The 22,287-nt window shown below is 33.7% G+C and overlaps 2 protein-coding genes across 10 annotated transcripts in view; one reads left to right on the plus strand and one right to left on the minus strand.

Moving 5' to 3' along the window:
- Ncapg (non-SMC condensin I complex subunit G) overlaps positions 1–12,382 on the plus strand; it is a 36,078-nt gene extending 23,696 nt beyond the window's left edge. For both annotated transcript variants that reach the window (XM_015481981.2, XM_048784260.1), the window contains exons 14-21: positions 2,114–2,338; positions 5,990–6,171; positions 6,458–6,632; positions 8,300–8,461; positions 8,918–9,056; positions 9,420–9,506; positions 11,175–11,244; positions 12,176–12,382. In XM_015481981.2, coding sequence (XP_015337467.1) covers positions 2,114–2,338; positions 5,990–6,171; positions 6,458–6,632; positions 8,300–8,461; positions 8,918–9,056; positions 9,420–9,506; positions 11,175–11,244; positions 12,176–12,299 — 1,164 coding nt within the window. In that variant the 3' untranslated portion in view covers positions 12,300–12,382. The remainder of the gene's footprint in view (positions 1–2,113; positions 2,339–5,989; positions 6,172–6,457; positions 6,633–8,299; positions 8,462–8,917; positions 9,057–9,419; positions 9,507–11,174; positions 11,245–12,175) is intronic.
- The window catches only part of Lcorl (ligand dependent nuclear receptor corepressor like), a 123,396-nt gene continuing 111,049 nt past the window's right edge, over positions 9,941–22,287 (minus strand). For 4 of the 8 annotated variants that reach the window (XM_048784252.1, XM_048784250.1, XM_048784254.1 and 1 more), the window contains one exon: positions 14,591–14,723. Coding sequence is in view for 3 of the 8 variants with exons in the window: in XM_048784256.1 (XP_048640213.1) it covers positions 14,543–14,723 (181 nt within the window). In the remaining 5 variants the exon portion in view is untranslated. Of the gene's footprint in view, positions 14,724–22,287 lie in introns of all 8 variants that reach the window. The other 4 variants (XM_048784256.1, XM_048784258.1, XR_007341033.1 and 1 more) reach the window with 3 other exon arrangements.

Raw genomic sequence — 22,287 nt, forward strand, 5'->3', positions numbered from 1 at the left:
AGAAGAGATTAGAGGCAGACAATTATATAAACTTTCTAGTGCTAAAGCAAAGAAAATATCTTTAAATTGCTTTCAGATGATATTTAAATTCACTTGACCTTTAAACTGAAATATGGAATTGTAATCCTTTTCTTTTTAGTGGTATAACATCATTAATAAATGCCTTGGACATTTCAGACAGAAGAAATGTAATATGAATTTAATCCCAAAGATATCCCAGGAGTATTCTTGAGTTAATCAGTACAAACTCCTTCTCTACAGGACAAGGAAACCTCTAGGAGTTTTGATATTGTTTTTCCTATTTAATTTCTTGTAGTTATCAGGAATTGTCAAAATCAAGTTGATGTGAAAGATGTTATCGAGACAATTTCATAATTTTGATAGATTTTCAAATAAAAAAAGTAACAAGCTTGTCATGGAATTATAGTCTTCAAGAATGAAAGTATACTCTTTGTTTAAACAACTACATCTGTAAATTTCCATTAGGATCTAGCTATTAAGTTTGTCAGATTTTTTTAAAATTAAAAATATATGTGAATGATATCAGATTCAATTGCAGAAAAAATCTTTATAAATTTTTTAAATATTTTATATATTCTGGGGGCTAATATCAAAAATATTAACCACAAAATAGATTCAGTTGTCTTTATAAGTGTATTTTCAAGGTTATCATTGAAAGATATTAGAGAAAAATAGCTCTTTTTGGGAATAAGAGATCAATCCTTCTTGTTAAGTTTTAGTAATAAATTTGATGTAAGAAATATATGAGCCCTTGTTAGAGGGGCAGAAGAGGGAAATTATTGCATTTTAAAATCTTAAGTGAGAATCCAACTGGGCTATTGGTGCCCAGTAAGGTACATCTTTTTTTTAGTATTGGGGATTGAACTCAGGGATACTTTTAACCATTGAGCCACATCCCCAACCCTTTTTTAAAAAAAAATTGAGACAGGGTCTGCTAAGTTGCTGGGGCTGGCTTTGAATTTGGAATCTTTCTGCTTCAGCTTACTGAACTATTGGCATTGTAGGAGTTTACCACTACATCTCTCTTAAAGTGTCATCTTTAAGAGTGAGGGAAACCAAGTTGCTGCTGAGATAGGAGCATGTTTGGGATTTGTAGAGAGCACTCATTTTAGTATATTATTATCAACATTTAGATTTAACAGATTTATAGGTCTGACCCTCAGAAAGTATGCTGGTTCCTTCCAAGTTTTGAAATTTTAAGCCATTTTTCCTGATTTTTATTAGTTTGACCAACTTGATGATCATAGGTGTATTTAAATTTATTTTAAAGGCCAAATTATATGCCAGTTTTTTTTTCATTAATCAAAATGTCATCACAGAATATAGTTAATCTTTCATAACAGAAACATTGATTGGGTTCTGTTTTTTTTTAATCAAAATGTAATCACATAGAATATAGTTAATCTTTCATAATAGAAACAATGAATTCTGTTTTTTACTGGCTTTGAAATTTGGTTTATATTTTTGTAACTCAAGACAGACTATATAAACTGCTGATTTTTATGGCTTACCTTCTTTTATACAAGAGTCCAGTTGAAAACTGACTAACATGCTTTTAATTGTTTAGAATCTAGTGTTTTTCTCTTGATGGATGAACTAAATCAACAATTTTGATTTAAACAGTTTTTCTGTATCTTAAAAAAATTGATAAAACCATAGTTGATATTATTGTTCTTTTTATAATGAAAGTGACAAATAATATATTCAGCCAGCCTCTAATTCAGGATTTTTTTTTTTTTTTACATACCGCGAATATTAACTTCTTTCGTTTTTTCTTTTTTTGCGGTTCTGGGGATCGAACCCAGGGCCTCACACAAGCTAGGCAAGTGCTCTACCACTGAGCTTAATCTAATCCCTAGCCAGATTAAATTTTTCTAAAGGAATATAATTTCAATTATTATGGTACAAATAAATGCATTTTTAAAATTGAAGTTTATATTTTAAATTGAATTTAAATTATACTTCTGAAAAGTGTTGTTTTCTCTATATCTGATAGTCATTGAAATTTGAGTAAAAGTTTGTGTAATCATTTTACTAAGGGTAAATAAATCATTATACTGAATGCTTTTTGGTGGGGGATGTCTCACTTTAGGTTTTGCAAATTGATGATGTCACAATAAAAATCAGTGCTTTAAAGGCAATCTTTGACCAGCTGATGACATTTGGGATTGAACCATTTAAAACCAAAAAAGTCAACACCCTTCAATGTGAAGATGCAGACATAAACTGTGATGATGAACAAGAATCAACAGAAGTTGAGGAGACTGCTACAGCTAAAAATGTTTTGAGACTCCTTTCTGATTTCTTAGATAGTGAGGTAAGAAATAGTTCCAATCTTGTGGTTATGAAGTGTAGTTTGCAGCATCTAATTTGTTTATGTTCTTTATGTTTTTAGAACTAAAGTTTAAACTTGGACAAAATTTTTGAATTTGCTTTTTTGACATCTTAATTAAATCTCAGATTTCACTTTTATCATAATTTCTCACTATTAAATTGGGTAGCATAGGATTGCAGTATAAAGAAATGACTCTTAAAGGCAGTAATTAATATTTTTTGTTTCATAAAAGATGGTTTGTGATTTAAAGACTTAAGCTTTTCCTCCAAGAGTTTTAAGAAATTGTTTAGAATGCTTTTACATTTGAGTTGGTAGGAGGTATAATAAAGGCTATGGGATTAGATTTTTTTTTTCTTTTTAAGAATGTTTTCACAGTACCTTTATTCTATTTATTTTAGTTTTATGTGGTGCTGAGAATAGAACTCAGGGCCTCACACATGCTAGGTAAGCCCTCTACCACCGAGCTACAGCCCCAGCCCTCTTTACGTACTCTGACCTACATTTTTATAGCATATAAAAACATTTAGTTTGTTTAAAAATGTTTATACTGACTGTGTATAGTTTCATTTCATTGAGGTTAAATTGACATAATAAAACTAACAATTTTAAAGTGAACAATTAATTGGCAATTAGTACTTTCATAGTCTAGTGCAGCTATTATCTGTATCTAATTTTTAAAACATGTTCATCATCTCAAAAGGAACTGTATCTAGAAAACAGTTGTCCCTTATTGCCCTGCTTTTCAGTCCCTGACAACTACCAGTCTGCACTCTATGAGTTTTACTATTCTCGGTATTTCATATAAATTGAATCATATAATATGTGACCTTTTTTCTGTTTGGCTTCATTTAGCATAATGTTTTTGAGGTTCATTCACATTGTAGCTTGTAGCAATACCACTTTCCTTTCTGTAGCTGAATGGTATTCCATTTTATGTGTATACAGTTTATTTTTTCATTCAACTATTGAAACACATTTGGGCTATTACTACCTTTTGATTACTGTGATTGTACTACTATGAATGTGCACATATATGTATTTGAGTGCCTGTTTTTAGTTCTTTGGAGTATATACCAAGAATTGGATTTCTGGGTCATATGGTATTTCTTTGTTTACCTTTTTGAGGATTTGCCAAATTGTTTCCTATATCATCTGAAACATTTTATGGTCCTGTCTTCAGTGTACAAGGATTCCAATTTCTCCACATCCTTTTCAACACTTATTTTATTGTTGAAAAATAATTCATTGTCGCATCCTAGTATATGCGACATAGTATGGTCTTGATTTCCATTCCCTAATGATTAATAATGTTGAGTATCTTTTCATCTGTGTGGCAATTTGTATATCTTATCTGCAGAAATGTCTGTTAAGTCTTTTGCCCATTTTTAAATTGAGTTATGGAGTTCTTTATATTGCTTGAGTAAGTATATCCTTATTAGATACATAATTTGCATATATAGTTGTTTTTTCACTTTCTTGATAATACTTCTTAACATTAAATTAAAGATGTTTTTTCATTTATTTAGGCTGTTTTTAATTTCTTTTGGCAATGTTTTGTGTTCAGCATAACAGATCTTTTATTCCGAGGTATTTTATTCTTTTCATGAACATTTTTTCTTAATTTTTTTTTTTTTTGGAATTGTTCATTGTTGGTGGATACAAACTAAACTGGAACTTTTGTTTCTGTTAATTTTATTTTCACCCTGGAGCTTTGTTGAATTCATTTATTAGCTCTAGTGGGCTCTGTGTGTGTGTGTGTGTGTGTGTGTGTGTGTGTTTGAAGTTTCTTTATGTAGTACCATCTTATTTGTGAAAATACATAGTATTCCAATTTAGATGTCTTCCTTTTCTTGTTTGATTTTTCTGGATAGAACTTCTACACAGTGTTGAATAGCAGTCGTTAAGTGTTAAGAGCACATAGTCTTTTCTGATTTGGGGGGAAAATTTTTCAATCTTAACCACTGAATGGGTTATTGTAGGTTTTATATATATATATATATATATATATATATATATATATATATCCTTTATCATTTTGAGGTAGTTCCTATCTATAATTACCACCTCTGTTTTTTATTTATTTATTTTTTTTAATGAAAGGGTGTGGATTTTGTCCAATGATTTTTCTGCATCAGTTGAGTGATCATGTGGGGTTTGTTTTTCAAAGTAGTACATTATGTTGCTTGGTTTTCTTATGTTGAATGACTGTTGTGTTCCTGGGATAAACTCCACTTGCACAAGTTATATAATCCTTTCAGTGTGTAATTTGATTTGGTTTGCTAATATTTTGTTTGAAGATTTTTGCATCTATATTTATAAGTGATATTGGGTCTATAGTTTTCTTGTGGTATCTTTGGCTTTGGTGTCAGGGAAAACTGACCTGATAAACTGAGTTAGGAATTCTCTCTTATTTTATTGGAAAGTTTGAGAGTTGTTGTTAATTTTTTGCAAGTTTGGCAGAACTTATTAGTGAGGACTGGTCCAGGACTATGCTTTTTGGGAGAGTTTTGATTATTTATTTAGTATGTTTACTTGTTTCACATCTGTTTAGATTGTCTGTTTCTTCTTGAGTCATTTTTGGGGATTTGTATGTTTCTAGAAATGGATTAAAGAAGAAATCACAAGAAAAAAATCAGATAATACTTAGCCCCGAATGTGTTAGTGAGGAAGACACATTTCAACACCTTAGCACTGATTGTTGTTCTTAACTTCTGTTATCTTATAATTTTGAGTTTGGATAATAGTTTTGAACTGGCTCTTCTGTTTGCTCATTATACTCTTTTTACTTCTATCTCCTTAATTTAGACTTTTTTTCATTCCTGTATTTTAACCTGCCAAGTGATTTTCCTGAAATCTCAGTAAATCTTGTTTCCCCATCTTTTGAAAAATTTCATTGGTTCCATATCATGCCTCATTATGCTTAAATTTCTTTACCTAATTTTCAAGGTCTGTATAATCTGACTACCAAGGATTACTGTATATATGGCACATGTACTTTTCTTCACCTTTGTAACTCTTATGTGATAATTCCTATCTTACCCTTTTTGTATATGAAAAACACGAAGCAGAGAAGTGAAGCCCAGGACCACACAGCTAGGATGTGTCAGAGCTTGAACCAAACTCAGTCTCTATTGCCGGATTTCTTAACCACCACTGTACCAGTACCTCTCTGAACACCCCTGCATCCTCTTTTCCTTTTGCTTCCCTAGGTTTTTTGCACTTTTTAGGACTGCTTTTTTTCCTTCTGTTCACATTTCAACCCTGTTCAGACACATTTCTACTCGCACTTCTAGAGCTTTCTTTTATAAGCACTTCCTCTGATGACAGGGAATATTGCTGAGTGTTTCCTTAGAAATACTAAGCATTTAAATATATATAATTTTGCCCCCCACAACATTTATAAAAGAACTTTTGGTTCTTTTGAAGTTTTTAAGGCTGGATTGATTTGTCTAAAATCATTTAGATTTGACTAAAATCATTACTCTAGCTGTGAAGAAAGAATACCTTTTCATGTGTCTTTAACAGATTTATAACATGAGTGATTTTTTAATAGTTCACTTAAAAATATTGTTGGGCAGCTATGTTGTGAACCTTAAAAGGAAAAAATTTTTCTGATAATGTCATCTTTATTAGGTGTCTGAACTCAGGACAGGAGCTGCAGAAGGACTAGCCAAGCTGATGTTCTCTGGGCTTTTGGTTAGCAGCAGGATTCTTTCTCGTCTCATTTTGTTGTGGTACAATCCTGTGACAGAAGATGATGTTCGACTTCGACATTGCCTGGGCGTTTTCTTCCCCATATTCGCTTATGCAAGCAGGTATTGAGTTCTGTTGATAAATCAAAATCTGACTTAAGCCAACTTCATCACTCCCCCTGCCCTCGACTGATTATATCTGTAACGTCATTATGTTAAGATATTTTTTCTTTCTTTGGTGGATATATGATGAAATGAGAAGAATTTACTTATCTGTCTAAATTATTTGACTCTCTTCTAGATGAAAATGTGCTTCATCTTGATGGAATGAATTTTATATATAATTTTTTTAGAATTATGATTTTCTTTCAAATAATGCAAGCATACTTTCAAATTGTCTTTTTAATAGGACAAATCAGGAATGCTTTGAAGAAGCCTTTCTTCCAACTCTTCAAACACTGGCCAATGCCCCTGCATCATCTCCTTTAGCTGAAGTGGATATCACAAATGTTGCAGAGTTGCTTGTAGACCTGACAAGACCAAGTGGATTAAATCCTCAGGCCAAGGATTCCCAAGATTATCAGGTGGGTGAAAAATATTAGCTTGTCGAAATAGTGAGGAGCTGAATTTTTATCTCAACTTCTGTATGGTGGTGCGTAGCACAAATATGAAGGAAAGATCTTTTTGGAAACTTGGGGAAGTCACATGAAAATAGACATAGTTGATGCAAACATTTTTGCTACTTAGAAATTACCCAAAATTTAATCCCCTCTCTATCACCGTTCCCTCCATCATTGACTGAATCACTCTGAAGTAATAACCTATGTTATCTAGGTCTCATTTGATTTTAAAATGTTGACTCATCTGTTAATGCTGTTGATACAAAAAAGGGCAATAACATTTGGTTAGACTTGCTACCAGTTTGGGAATTTAATGTGTTATTAAATCATTTCAGATGCCTGAAAGTTTAAAGTATTGTTCTTCTCTTTTTATATTTATTTGATATTTAGTGACTTCATACTGTCCAAGTCACAATATTATATGCTATTAAAAAAATAAGATTACAAAGGATATTATGCAAAATACGGTATTGGTCAGTGATATGGCTACCAAACACTTAAAAACTTTCGAGAAAGGCAGCACTCATGTGATAGGAATGATGAGAATAGCAGTAATAGTTTCAAAATCCATTGAGTAAAATTCATCTTAAACCTAGATGGAAGTTGAGGAGTGGTTTTGATAGAGAGGAAGGTTGTATTGGTAGAGGTAATAGATATAGGTGGTTTTTTCAAATCATGCTTTAAAGGACAGTGTAGGAAATTTGGAGTTGGCCTTATTTGCAATATAGAGCTTATGATGAAAGTGTAAGTAGGATAAATTTGCTTATTAGGAAGATTAATTAAGTGGTCACTGATAGTTATATGAGGTGAAGTTGTGAGAAAAAAGAGAATATTAATAAAAGGAAATGTTTGTTAGATGTGACAAGAACTATATTATATGTGACAAGACTATATTATCTATATGATTAGAAGATAAAGATTTGCAGAATAAGGAACAGTATAAAGTAGTACTACAAAGAAGAAATAATAGTGATATAGTAAAAACAATAATAAAAAAGCTATGGGTACAACAGCTTGAAGGAAAGAGCTTAATATGCAAGGGAAATGAAGGAGTTCAGGGACACTCTTAAGATCCTTGGTATGAGACTTCACAGGCACTGTCTGTCTTAGTTTGAGGGGGATACTGTCATCAGGAACATCTTGGGAGAGTGAACATCTTGGGAGAGTAGGCTGTGGCATAGAGCCAAGCTGAACTGCCATGCAAGTTAGAAGCTCAGCTGATCCCAGAGAGAATTTCAGACTGGGATATTCCTTTGAGTTGTTTAGAATTGGCAAAATCTAGATCATTGTACCTGTACATTGACTGGCTACTCATTGAACGTGGAGTGGCCCTTAGAGGAAAGAGTTGTGACTTCCTATAAGGCCTGGGATTCTGCAGCTGGGAAGTTTAGCCTCCAAAACTGGCGGATGCATCAGTCCTAAAGAAGGTAGACCTGGGCCACAGCATCTGCCACAAGAATTCAGTGGGGGAGTTTATTTTGAGGTGAGGGAGACGTTAAATTTGGTTTCAGATATTTTGCATTTGGGATTATGGCAAGGTAACTAGTTGGAAATATTTGTTAGATGAGACAAGAACTATATTATAATATTCACTTTTTATTTACAAAGATTTTTATCTTTAATTTTTCTAGGCCTTAACGGTACATGACAATTTGGCTGTAAAAATTTGCAATGAAATCTTAACAAATCCATGCTCACCAGAAACTCGGGTCTATACAAAAGCTTTGAGTTCTTTAGAGCTCAGTAGCAACATTGCAAAAGATCTTCTGGTTCTGTTGAATGAGATTCTAGAGGTAAAATAGTTTCTAATTACTTTTTTTTTTTTCTCTTTTGTATTGAGGGTTGAACCCAGGGTGCTTCAGCTCTTAGAGTTACATCCCCAGCCCTTTTTTATTTTTTATCTTGAGACATGGTCTCACTAAGTTTTTTGAGGGTCTTGCTAAATTGCCGAGGCTGGCCTTGAACTTGTGATACTCTTGCCTTAGCCTCTTGAGTTGCTTGGATTACAGGCATGTGCCACCCGTACCCAGCACACTTACTTTTAATTAGCTGTGTTTATATTTATTGGAGTAGAATTTATGTGGATGTATTAAATTGAACATGTTAGCGTACTGTAAATTTGTTCATTTGGTGTAAATATTCCCTTCATAAGTTTCATAATTTTTAGAATGTTGATATTGGTTTATAACTTTTTTTTTTAAAGATTAGAAAATGTCATGTTTAATTTTTTTTGTTTTGTTTTTGGATAGCAAGTAAAAGATAGGACATGTCTGAAAGCTTTGGAAAAAATCAAGATTCATTTAGAAAAAGGAAATAAAGAACTTGGTGAGCAAGCCATAGCAGCACAGGATGCCAACATGACTACAGATCTTTTTCAAGATGATGATGGTAACGACATACCTGAATATTGATAAAATTTTTAAAAAATTTTTATTGTGATATGTTTTTTTCCTCTTCTAATGTGTTTGGGTGTCAGATATGAATGAAAATCTAATTAACCTCCTCAGGAAAGTGTATTATTGATGTGTGTATACACATTTTATTGTGTATATTTCTGACTATATAACCATTTTGTCAGGAGTTCTGATTCGTCGTACTCACATTTTTTTTTTAATAGTAATTTATGATAACCTTTCGGTAGTTTCTAATAGAACTGTTTGCCATTTCTTTTTTATGAAAGATGAAAAGACAATTTGAAATATTTCATGAGACTATCTTTTATTTACACTGTTTTATTATTTCCTTTAATAGAAAAGAATAAAGAAGTATATATGACTCCTCTCAGGAATGTTAAAGCAACCCAGGCATCAAAATCCACTCAACAAAAGTCTAATAGAGGTAGCGTTTGGATTGACTAGCTCCTATAATAAAATTGTTTCAATTTTCTCTTCCAGTGAAAAATACTTTGATAGTTTCCTTGTCTTTGTTTCCTTCGGGATAATGATTTTTAAATGTCTTAGATATCCTTAACTTAGTTTAGAGGTTTTGCGTTATGACTAAAGAATCTAAAATTGGTTCAGGTGCTTTTGATTGAAAGAAACATGATACAATAGACCATATTGTAAATTACTATTTGGGTTAAAGTTTAAGATTTGGTTAAGTGTTAGCTTATAAGTTATTTGTGTTTTATGACTGAGCATTGATTTCTTCTATTTTTCTGTTTTCTTTCCATCCCATCTGGTATTTTCCCAACTTAATTTGTTTCCCAAGGATAATCTAACAAGAGGATTTGTTGGAATAAAGTAAATGTTTACTACTTACTAGGGGATCACTTTGAAGAAAATATGAAATTCAAGATTTTTTTATTGTTTTATTATTTCCTTATTACAAAAGCAGTGCATGCTTATTACAGAAGAATCAGTACATTCAAGCAGACTACTGTAAAGAATACTAATAATCCCACCCATGAGCCAACCATGATTTTAATCTTTGAAAAATATTTTTAAGGCCCTTTTCTAAACAGATTTAATTTTTTTTCTTAAAATGGAATCTGGCCATAATAGTGTTTCACAACCAATCAGTTATTTCAACACCAATTATTGGCTATTGTTCCAGATTTGTCCCACAATGTTGGCTGTCTTGGGGATAAATGCATTGTAAAAGCAAGTGAGGCATGAGAGGGAATCTAACTTGTATAAGGAATGTGATGTTCAAATAAATGATCAACTTCACAATTTGGTTTTGATTAGATTATTTTAGTCACTTGAAATATGAGAATTTCATCTTTTTTTTAATAGCGCAAACTTCATGTATACATGATATTTTATTATAATTGAGGAACATTATAAGGCAAATTCTGTCTTTGTAACCTTGTAAATTTCTAGCAAGTAGAATTTTTAGAACCCTTAGTATATAAAGGTTTTTGTTTTTACATGGAAATATATTTTAGAACACATATTTGAATTGTTCGTGTATATATTTAAATATTTTGTAAGAAGCCATTAAAGTTCTATTTCAAGCTGGGTATAGGGGCATATGCCTGTAGTACCAAGCTACACAGGAGGTGAAGGTAGGAGGATCACTTGAGTCCAGAGTTTGAGACCAGCCTGGGCAACATTTGTGAGACCCCATCTCTGAAATGAAATGACATTTCTCTCTTTTTAAGGTCTCTTCATGGACATCACCTGTCTTTCTAACCTTAATTTTCATTAATCTACCCATATGGATTGTGTTACAGCTATAATAGTTATTTTTAAAATTTAAGATTGTTTTCACCTGCTTCTCCCCAAATTAAATTTTGTCTCTTTTTTAACTTACTTTGTATTAATTCCCATTGTTCTTTATCAGTACTTAACAAAAGAAATTAATATAAATTTTAATCTTGCTTGGGTTCACGGGTTCTTTCTCCATGATATATTGATAATTGACATCAAAGTGGCTGGGAATAAGAAAGAAATAGGTTAGAAGATTGTGTGTTGAAAATAAAGGATTCAGATAGCCCAGAAACAACATTTTAAAAACATTAAACAATTGATAATAAATTTTGATAATTATATTTTCTTTAAGGACGGAGAAAAGTGTCAGATTCAACTAGGACCAACAGGAGACGCCAGATTACTGAGACTGACTCTGAAAGGTATGTCATGTATGTCTGGAAATATGTGAAGAGGCCTATGTTTCTTGTTATTTTTAAATTTTTTTGTCTAGAAGTAGAAAAAAATTCTGTGAGAGACTCAGTATATAAAAACTATAAATAGCTATGACTTTGATACATAGTCTAAAATTCCATTATCAAGAGCATTTGACTATGGCTTGTGTGCTTTTGCCTATTAGTTGGCATAGCCTGTACAGTTATTAGGTAGTCATCTTTAATGTGTTCTCTCAATTTATATTTCCACATATTTTTGTAATTGCATGACCCTGTATGTATGACTCCTTTTTGATAGTGAAAACTCTTCATTTAGGTTCTTTGGGTTCTTTACATTTATAGTGATAGAATAATTCTGCCTATAATTGAATATACTAATGGTTTGTGTAATAGTATTTGGTTTTGGAGTTTTGTCAGTTAAGCCCTTGTTGGAGCTAAACGTTTGTAGCTATCTTGCATTCATCTATTTATTCATTGTAAAGTTGTGTGTATTTTCACTACATGCAGATTAAATCTTGGTTATACTTGTGTGTGGGAGGGGGTTGCCTTAATAATTTACATAATCAAAAGAACTTAGTTCTTTTTCCACTTCTTTAGTTCTAAAAACCCCTCTTTTGGATGGTTTGTTATGGTCCCTGTTTAATTATAAACTTTGCTACAAAAGTTTGATGTTTTGTTTTCCTGTTATAACACTGGGTTTCAGTAATATATAAAAAATTGGCTAGGTTTTCCACAGTCCACTTAGCTGAATAGCTAGTGTTTTTGGCTGGTATTTTGAGATTTTAGTTTTAAACTTAGTTAATGGAATCAGGCTATCAAATACACACTGATATAATGTCAGAAACAAAAATGTTTTATTTATAAATAAATTAGTTTTAAAGCTTATATCTAAATTGGTATATTTTCAACGTCTGTTTAGTGATCATGAAATTCCAGAACCAGAATCAGAAATGAGGATGAGATTACCAAGACAAGCCAAAACAGCAGCCCTGGAAAAAAGTAAACTAAACCTTGCACCATTTCTCAATAAAGATGTAAGTTAGGAGAGATGATGGAGGTGGACTCCTTTTAAAGTTATGTTCATTTTTGCTTTAATAAAGTTGTCCTTGTGTCAAAATCAGAAAAAGCCAGATGTCTTTCTGAAAACTTTTGTTGTGCTTTGGCCTGTACCTTTGGTGGGATACAAAGATTGCTGGCATTAGCCAAATAGATTGGTTTTATCAGAATCTGAGGTGGGCCTAAGAATCTGCTTTTTAAATAGGCTCCCCAGGCAATTCTTGTGCTATTATGGCATTATAGAAAACTTGTAAGTATAGCTGAGTAGGAGCTTGCACTTGAGAAGATTAGAGAGCAGGTCCAACAACACTTGGTGAGAATGCTTCAGCACACACTTAACAGGTGGCATTTCAAGGACAAAAGAATTACCACAAAGTAGCCAGAAAGGAGCTTCTAAGGAGGACCAGTGTAATGAATCAAAGTGCTCGTCTTCCAAGTTAAATACTTATTTGACAATCTTATTTTGTGACTCCTTCACTAAGAACATTTTCTTATGCTACCTGCAGGGTAATCTCCCCTCCTAAAGTATTTGCATGTGGGAGCCCATTTGTGTTTATGGGTTAGAGAGATGTCTACATAGAAATTTTACAGCTGCTTTTTGGCAAAAAAATTTTTAATACTGTTACTACTACTACTACTACTACTACCACCACCACCACCACCACCACCACCACCACCACCACCACTACTGAGAGAAGCATTGACAGGAAGTCCTCTTTGATTACTAATTCATGAGCTTTCTTCCCTGTCAATTTCATTTATCTTTTGAAACTGACATTTGCCCGATGTATGAAACTTGCACCATATGAAATTAGTCCTCCTTTCTGCAACACCCAACACCTTTTCTCATTCTCTGATAATTATGTTACTTAGAGCAGAAATGTTCTAACATGGATCTGTTTTAGTAATTGTGCTTCTTTAATTTTATTTGTCAGAGGTTATTAAGGTGATGTTTTATGATGGAGGTGAAGTAATATTGCTGGGTTTTAGAACCAGGTTGCTATATTCTATATAAACATGTGCTTTATAGAACTCAGAAAGCAAGAATGCTTATTAAACAAAAGGAAAAGGAGATATGACGATGCAAATCAATAAAAAACAGATGTTATTCATTTTGTTGGCTCTGTGTCTTTTCCTGTGCTTCAAATTCTTTTTGAGTTATGTCTTTAGTTAAATCCCTGTCACTTAAAAAGTAACTTTTTTGGTAGAAAGGAAGGAGTACTGATAATGGTACATAAATTATGTTATAAGGAAGTCTTTTAGACACAAAATAAACTAAAATCCCATTTACACATGGTTAGGCTATCCAAAAGGAAAGGAGCCATGTTTGGATACAGACCATACCACAGCTTGCATTCTCTGGCATGGGAAAAATAAATTTAAACACCAAACCTTTAGTGTTCTTACTATTCAAATTTTAGACAAAATCACTTAGCCATTGCTAACAATATATTTGTACTAGTATAATTAACGTGGTCCATTATTAAATGATATCCCTTTAAATTTTAAAATTAATGGCTAAAATACAATAAAACCAACAGGTATAAATAAACTTACCATTTTTCATTCAAAATTGGTAACTCAGACCAAATAGTATTTTTGTCTACCCAAAGGCACAGATTTGCTGAAGGTTAACATGCAATTGTGCCATTTCTCTCACAGCCCACAGGCTACTGTTTTAAAATAGAGAATGAAAACTGATCAATTCAAAGTCTTTTTACGAATGGAAACATGCTATCTGATGATAAACTAGGGATCAATCATTTTTTTCTGTACATATATAACTTTGAGAGATTTACTTCCAAAAGATACCTTTGCCTTTTCTTTTGCCAGTTTGCTTCGAGGTAGTTGGTATCCACCTATTATACAACTTCCATGGGCCAGGTCAGCATCACAAATCTTTACAATACTAGTTTTCTAAATTACATGAAGTATTATATATTAAAACTGTGCACAGAAATTGGGGACAATTATGTATTTAAACTTAGGGCATAAAAAATTCACAAAATACCATTAAAAAGAGAAACATCAAAATTGTTTGTACTGCAAAATTCCACAATGGTCAGGTGTAAAACATGTAAAAAAACATCATACAAAGAATATAATAAAAATGATTAATGCTAATGACAATATAAAGACAAATCACAGGACTGGAAATATTTCAAGATCAATTGATAACTGCTAATTGTTTAGCAGAAATAATAATGATGTACAAAATGAGAACTACAATCTATTTTTCTTCACTTTTGGGATTTTGGTTATGAACTGTACAGCTTGCTAGAGATGCTGCTGTCAAATTCAGGTTCCACTCAATGGGACGATTAAGGCACATCTTAACGGGGCTCAAAGGGCAACTTGCTGTATTCCCATCAGATAAATTCAGTTTCTCATCAGTTTTCACTTGTAGCATGCTGGAAAAAAAAAAAAAGTGTAAGGCATTTTAGTTTTTTCTTTAATTCTATACAACAACCTTGTAAAAGAAAGTTCAATAGTATTATTGTTAAGGTCTCTAAAATTTAGAGTAGGTAAAGCATTTATTATTCCAGAAGTATATATAAGTTTTACTTCCTTCTTACTGAACTGAATACAATGAACTGTGCTTGTACGAATTGGGTAATGAGTTCACTCAGATAACACTGGTCAAAAACAGCCACTGCATATATGGATTATATCAGTATATATCAGAAAAGACATTATTTAACCTGGCAAGATTCAGTCCTTTAATTTTAATCAGGATCACAGCCACTTTGATAAAAGGAATTAATATTTGTTGAATGCCTACTGTGTTCTCTAAGCACATTCACATGCATTATTTCATTTGAATTTTAACAAGGTGTGTATACTTAAACCATGAAAGTCTTCAAGAAACATGCCTGAGGACATACTGTCACCAGCCTGAAATGGGAAATACCAATCTTGTTCTTTCCCTTGCAGCTTGACTATAGCTCTAATAAGGCTGATAAATCATCAGTAGAAAAATACTCCTTTTTTTTTTTGATGACAGAAGAGTGTAAAGTTGTCAAGCCTATCTGGTGACCAGTGCATGTCACATCAAAGGATACTCTGGTCACCTCTTTCAAAGAGGTTTTATGTTGATGGAGAAACTGGCTTATTTGGATGTTAGGTTGGTCATCTCTTCATTATTCCCTTATTCCACAAGGTCATGGGCACATTCCCACCCGTTTTTGAGTGTTGTTCCCTCCTCAGAAGCCTTGCCCTCTACTCTCTTTAGCCAAAACTTACCCTTGCTTTTACACCTGACCCAAATCTCCTGTCATCTCTGAATTTAATCATCAATAATACTGCACTTTTTTGTAAACTATTCTAGGTTCTCCACTATCTTTGTGTCTGAATAGCCCTTGCAGATGTGAAGGAAAGAAGGATAACATTTTTATCTCTGAAAATAAACACACTGCTGAATACACAGTAGTTGCTCCATAACAACCAAAATCAATAAACATAGAAATCATAATGAAATGTCTGAATAGCACTACTCTTACAGAACCTTGCAAGTCCAAAGGGTGCCTCATCGGCTCTGCATAATGCTCATGTGATCCCCAATCTTAAATATAGGCTTATAAACTATTCTGCAGCATAATGTAGACTTGTTGGTCACCAGACAAACTTGACAGCTTTATACTCTTATCCTCAAAACAGGACTTTTTCTATGATGATTTATCAGCCTCATTAGAGCTCGTAGTCATGCTGCAAGGGAAAGAACTCATTTGACTGGTTCTTTTAAGCTTTCTCAATTATAGCTGTACATCTATGAATCTATTAGTGGAGGATACTGAAGTGGCTAATGTGTAAGCATTTGGCAGAGTTGGGTAATGGTAATATGTAGACTCCAGTAACATTTTTCTGATTCCTCCTTGCAATCTCATGTGACTAATTTTGCTATTCAGTAACCCAAGTCTGATATGTCATGGCTTTACACTGCTGCTCTCCTCACTAGAATCTCCCCGGGCAAGTAGTTCCACTGAATGACAGAGTGTCAATTTGTTTAAATAGATACTATGCAAAATGACAGACTATAAGTTAGCTTATTCCTCATGAAAATAAATAGCGAAAGTTTTAAAACAAAAGTTAAAACTAATATGAATAGGAACATATTTTAAATTGTTACATGATCAAAGAGATCTAAAATACATTATATTCATTCATGTCACAAATGTTGATTTTTGAAAAAAGTTACACTGGCTCTTGCTAGTCTGCATATTTTTTTGTTTTTTTAAGCAAAAGCGTTTGAAGTACACCTTCTTGAGAACTCATGGCAAGTTACCAAAATGTATTACGATAGGTTGGCAGTTAAGCATATTAAGTACTAAACTTGAAAAAAAGAAAATGAAAGCATAGAACACATCATGCTCATAAAGTATATGTTTCATTTGCTATTAATTTTGACAAAGGTGTGTCTGTCAGAATGCTAAGTTTTTAGAGTGGTGGTACTATAAATTTGGGTACAAAAATCCTAGTGTTGCACAAAAGTATACATTTGGAGAAAATGAGTTTTGAAGTAACTAAATGTTACTATTAATATGCAGATTGATGTGTTTAATTCAAATATCCTTAAGTTACTGGGTGTGTATTATTGATCTACTTAATTGGCAATTAAAATTTTCCTAGTTTAACTATTAAACTACCAAATTTGTGGTATGATGACACAAACTGGTACCAAGTCAAATATGACAATCAATTTTTCTTGGTACAATTTTTAAACAATGTTTTTGGTCTTATGCATGTTTTAAAACAATGTTTGCAAAATGTTATCAACTCTACATAAAAAATCAATCAGTACAAAATGTTATACAATGAAAAAAGTCTGTCACTGTTCTTAGTCCCTGTTTGAGGGCAATTATTAACCATTTTCTTCTAGTTTCTTCACGTTGAAATATATACATATTGTTTCAACTATGTCCTTCCTCCTATACAATTCTATGTATTAATCTGTTATCTTGCTTTTTAAAATAAAAATATATTTTGGATATTTCAAATCTGCATAATAAATACTTGAGCTTTTAACAACTACACAGAATTCTCTGGAATTTCATCAGTCCTGAATTCACAGACTTTTCAGCTGTTTTAATTCTTTGCTTAAAATAGCAACAGTACATTACTATTTGTTTAATAACATGTGCAAGTATATCTATGGAGTTGATATCTAATAGTGGGAAGAGCTGGATCAAATTGTGATTTAAATATTTGATATAGTAGTTGCTTTATTCACAAGAGACACATTCCAGAACCTTCAGTGGATACCTCAAACCATGATAGTACTGAACCTTATATATACAGTTCTCCCTATATATATATACATACTTATGATAGTTTATTAAGCACAATAAGAAATTTATAATAACTAATCATAGTATTATTACAACATACACTTTAATGGTGAGGGCTACTCAGTGACAAATGGGCAGGGAGTATATACAGTGTGTATACACTAGACAGGGATGGTTCATTCTCTGGATAGGACAGAGTAAGATGGCATTAGATTTTATCATGCTGCTCAGAACAGCATGCAATTTTAAATAAGTTGTTCATTTCTGGAATATTCCATTTAATATTTTTAGATTGTGATTAAATTTGGGTGACCAAAATTGGAAACCAAAAGAGATGGGTGAACAGGGCTATTTCATAGACTGCACCATTTTCTACTGACCAACAATGTGTGAAAATATTCTTCCCTCACACTCATATAAGTTAAAGACTGTCAAATTTCTATTATGAGGAATACTTTCATGTTTAGCATGAAATTACTTTTATGTTTAGCAGCCATTTGTATGCCTTTTCTGTGTTTTTTGGTTAGGGTTATGATTGTATTTCTTGTTAAGTAGTTCCAAATTCTTATGACTAGTTTACTTCCTCTGGAAACAGTTCTAAATGTTAACACAGTAGAAAATTACTGAATAGCTGTCATAGCCCAGCTCTATTCTGCAGATCAGTGTCTCCAAAAAATCTACCAAATGGTGAGGTTCTTAAATGCACACAACTAGATAAGAGAACCTTCATCAAGTAGACAAATGCATTCCCCTGCTTATGATGCAGTAAGAAGTTATAAAAGGGTTATTGGTCTGCTGTATTTTGATGGCTCCTAAGTCCTACAAGGCTTAGATACAGGCACATGCCACAAAGCTCTTCAGTCCTATGAAGACCTAGAATGTGTTCATCATGTCCATAATGACTGCAAACATGATTCCCTCAAATCCTTAACCAAGACCTAACTTAAATATTAGGAATATAAAAATGTGTAATGATGTTTGTCTCCAAGGGTTTGCAGCTTGGTAAGGAGGAAGAGAAAAGGTATTCATAAACCACCCAGTGTGAAAAAACAGCATGCAATAGATATAAGGACAGACTAAGAAACTGCAGAGAAGGGAAAAGTTGATTCTGGCAGAGCAGGGAGGCCAATGGGAAACATTTGAAACAGGTTTTTAGGGATGAGGATGTTATTAAATTGGCTAGAGGGAGAATTTGCAGAGCTTGAGTTCTGATCCTGAATCCAGCTGAGTACACATTCCTTAATCTTCAGAGACTTCAATTTAATCGGAGAGCGAAGACAAAGTCGCCACTTAAGGCTAATGTGACTATTAGACGAGTCCATGAAAACCACTGACGTATGTAACAGTACACATGCTATTTAATAGCATCCCACTGACAGGATACTCTGCAAGGGAGTTATGTTTGTACTATTAATAAGAAAAAAATGGTGCAAGTTTTTATTGGGGATAAAATGAATATGTGTAGGATTTGGTTCTCTAATGTCCACCATGTTAGGCTATTTCATATTATTTTTGCAGATAACACAATGATTTAATGTGTAGTCATAATCATTTCATTTTCAATCTCTGGGCTTAAAGTAGGTAAAATGTAAAGAACCATAGGATCTACACAGGAAAACATGGTTGGCTAGGGTGGCCATGAGGTCAGACATTTGAATAAATCTTTTTTCTCTATTGGCAACCTGTAAGTCTTTCTTCCTCTTGTCCTCTTCCTCCTCTGCCCTCGCTCTTGCTCTCTCTTGCACATGCTCCCACTGTGTTTTGCTGTCCACCATAAGGCCCTCACTAGAAACCAATCAGGCATCAGATTCTTGAACCTCCAGAACTGTGATAAGACTAGATTTGTAACTTTCTCTAACCAGTTTTAGGTAAAACTACTTAACACTAAAATTCTCTAAATATAAAGGGAACACAAAAATTGGTACACCACATACAGTATGTGCTTAAAAATAAGTGACATGATAGCATGGTAATCAGGAATTCATAAGAAAACATTCAGAATGGAAAGAATAGTTTTCTACTGAGAAATGGTAACAATTAAGTGATATGACATTTTACCTGGGTTTTTAGTTGAAAGAAAGTCATAATCAGATCAAGGACAAAAAAATCACTTTTAGAAATCAAATGAGCAGTCTGCACTGCTGTATAATTAAACATGATCCTTGGCTATGTAGGAAAAAACTTTTCCAGAATTTGTCAGTGAACTTGTGTATTAAATTAGTGCAACAAACAAAACTGTATCTCAAGCAGTACATTATGATAGACATTCAAATACCCAATAAATATATAAATACAATTCAGCTACCTTTATTTAAAAAAGAGAATTTTAGTATTGTAAAATTAAAGCCATTAGCAAGTTGGTGATTTTAAAAGATGTCAACCAACAGTAGCAGCTGTGATTGAGAATGTTTTGGACAGGTTCCTATTTGCCTTCTTAGGAATTTAAGAATAATCGTAATACTTTCACTTTTTCTGACATACCATCTGTATAGCAATTCCTCACCCATCCTAACTTCACCCTCTCTACCTGTAGTTTTGCAGTGAATTCCCACTGTGCCTGTCCCATTGGATGAGCTCTAGCCAGTGGGAGGTTGGCTGGAGCCTGAGAATTTGCTTGGGCAAATCTGGATGGATGTGACTTGTCCCAGCTGATAGCTAGCTAACACAGACATGAGGAAGCACAGCTCAAACCAACTCCTGGCCTGATCTGCCAATCAGATTCACAAGTAAAATAAATGACTATTTATTTTAAAAGGGTGAGTTGTGGGGTAGTTTGTAATTTAGCATTGTTGGGAAAATAAATAATAGACCACCTCTTTTTAACTGGATCTTCACCATAATGTTTAAAGAAAGGCAAGTTCCTCAACTAGAGACTCCTTAATCTTTCATTTCCCTCAAGTGGACACTTCAGGAGCTGTATTACTTCAATGTTTATCCAGTACTTGCTACCACTATTTCCTACCTCCTTATTCCTTAAGCTATCCATATCTGGCTTCCAGTAGTTTTTTATAATGAAAATAGCACTTACTAAAACCACCAGTGATCCTCACTTCAATAAATCCTTAGTTGTCAACTTGCTTCCCTGGCAACATCACTACTGTTACAATTTTATCTAAGTTTGTGTCCTCTCTGCCCCTCCAAATGCCTAGGTCGAAGCTCTAACTCCCAGTGTGACTGTTTTTGGAGACAGGGCCTTTAATTTACCTTAAAGTCATAAGTGTAGGTCTCTTATCTGATGGCTTTGGAGGACACTTCTGTGTGTGGCAGAGCTATTCTGCAAATCAGGAAGAGAACCATTACCAGACTCGACCCTGCCAGACCTTTATTTTGGACTGTGAATAAAGAAATTTCTGTTGTGTAAGCCATGCAGTCTGGCTACTTGTTATGGTGATCCAAAAAGACAAGACACCTTCCCTTTTTCATGAAACTCTTCTTTTGGCCTTTGGGACCAAGCATACTACTGTGCCTTTTCTTCTTGGAGTCATCCTCTTCTAATTGGATAGTAAATTGGAGTTTCTCACAGTTAAGCTGCAGGCTGCTGCTGCTTCTTATTATTTGATATTCTCTCTATAGTTCCTCATCTACACTGTTTTTAGTCAGAAACGATACCCTAGATGTCTCAACTTCATCCACGGCTTATGTACTGCTTCTTAAACAAGTTTCCCTGTCTCCTCAACCTAAAACAGTCCCTGTCCCCCCAAATCATTACATCATCTACTTTAATTAACGGAGAACCTGCCACTGCCATATGATTTCTATTTTGTTTTTCTCTTCCACAAACACAAACTTGAAGAAAGATCTCTGCTGGTCTTGTTCAGAACTTTATCCAGCGCTTAGCACATAGAAACTGGACAAATACATGTAGTAAGAATAAATCTGGGATTTCCTTTTCTCACCTTGATGAAGTAACAGGAACCAGATTTACCCTCTCACTATAAAACAGCTTAAGACAAAAATATATGAAATGATTTTAAGACATGGGATGAGAGAAAGTGCGGGATGACAGTGAATCCTAGAAGAAGAGAAGACAAAAGGTGCTAAAAAGTCTGCTCAGGCTTGCCACCTGGAGTTTCCTGGCTACATGATAGGAAGGGGGACTCAAGAGGGTGTGGAAATACTGATCAAGGAGATGGAGTTTAGCATTCAGGGAGCCCAAGGTGGCTGCAACTTCTGGAGCAGAGTACATGAGACTGCTGGAGAGACAGAAGAGCTGTCTGGGGAGGGAGGAGACAAGCTACAAGGGAGCACACGCACACCAGGGCACTCCAAGGCTTGGCTCACATCTGTGCATGAATATTGATCTGCTGAACAGGGCACGAACATCCCAAAGCTGGGAAAGGACTAGGTGAGGAACCTCTATAGGCCGTGCAGGACTGGTTATACTTTATGTTCCCACCATCCAGATGGTAGGTCCTCCAACACATGAGGTGTTTTACAGTCCTCAAGTGGGCACTGGATTGCCTCATTACATGTGTCAAATTAACCCTAGAAAAGGCTTTTCAATCTTGCCACCATTAAAATTTGGGACAGATAATCCTTTGCCTAAAATAGCACCTCTAAGTGTGACAATTAAAAAAAAAAGTCTTCATATATTACTAAACATCCTCTGGAGCAAAATCATCCCTAGTTGAGATACAGTATCCTAGACTAAAGGCTAACAATGCTTAAAATCAAGACTTGAAAGGATCAA

This window comes from Marmota marmota, unplaced genomic scaffold (assembly GCF_001458135.2).
Source record: "Marmota marmota marmota unplaced genomic scaffold, marMar, whole genome shotgun sequence".
Taxonomy (NCBI): Eukaryota; Metazoa; Chordata; class Mammalia; order Rodentia; family Sciuridae; genus Marmota; species Marmota marmota.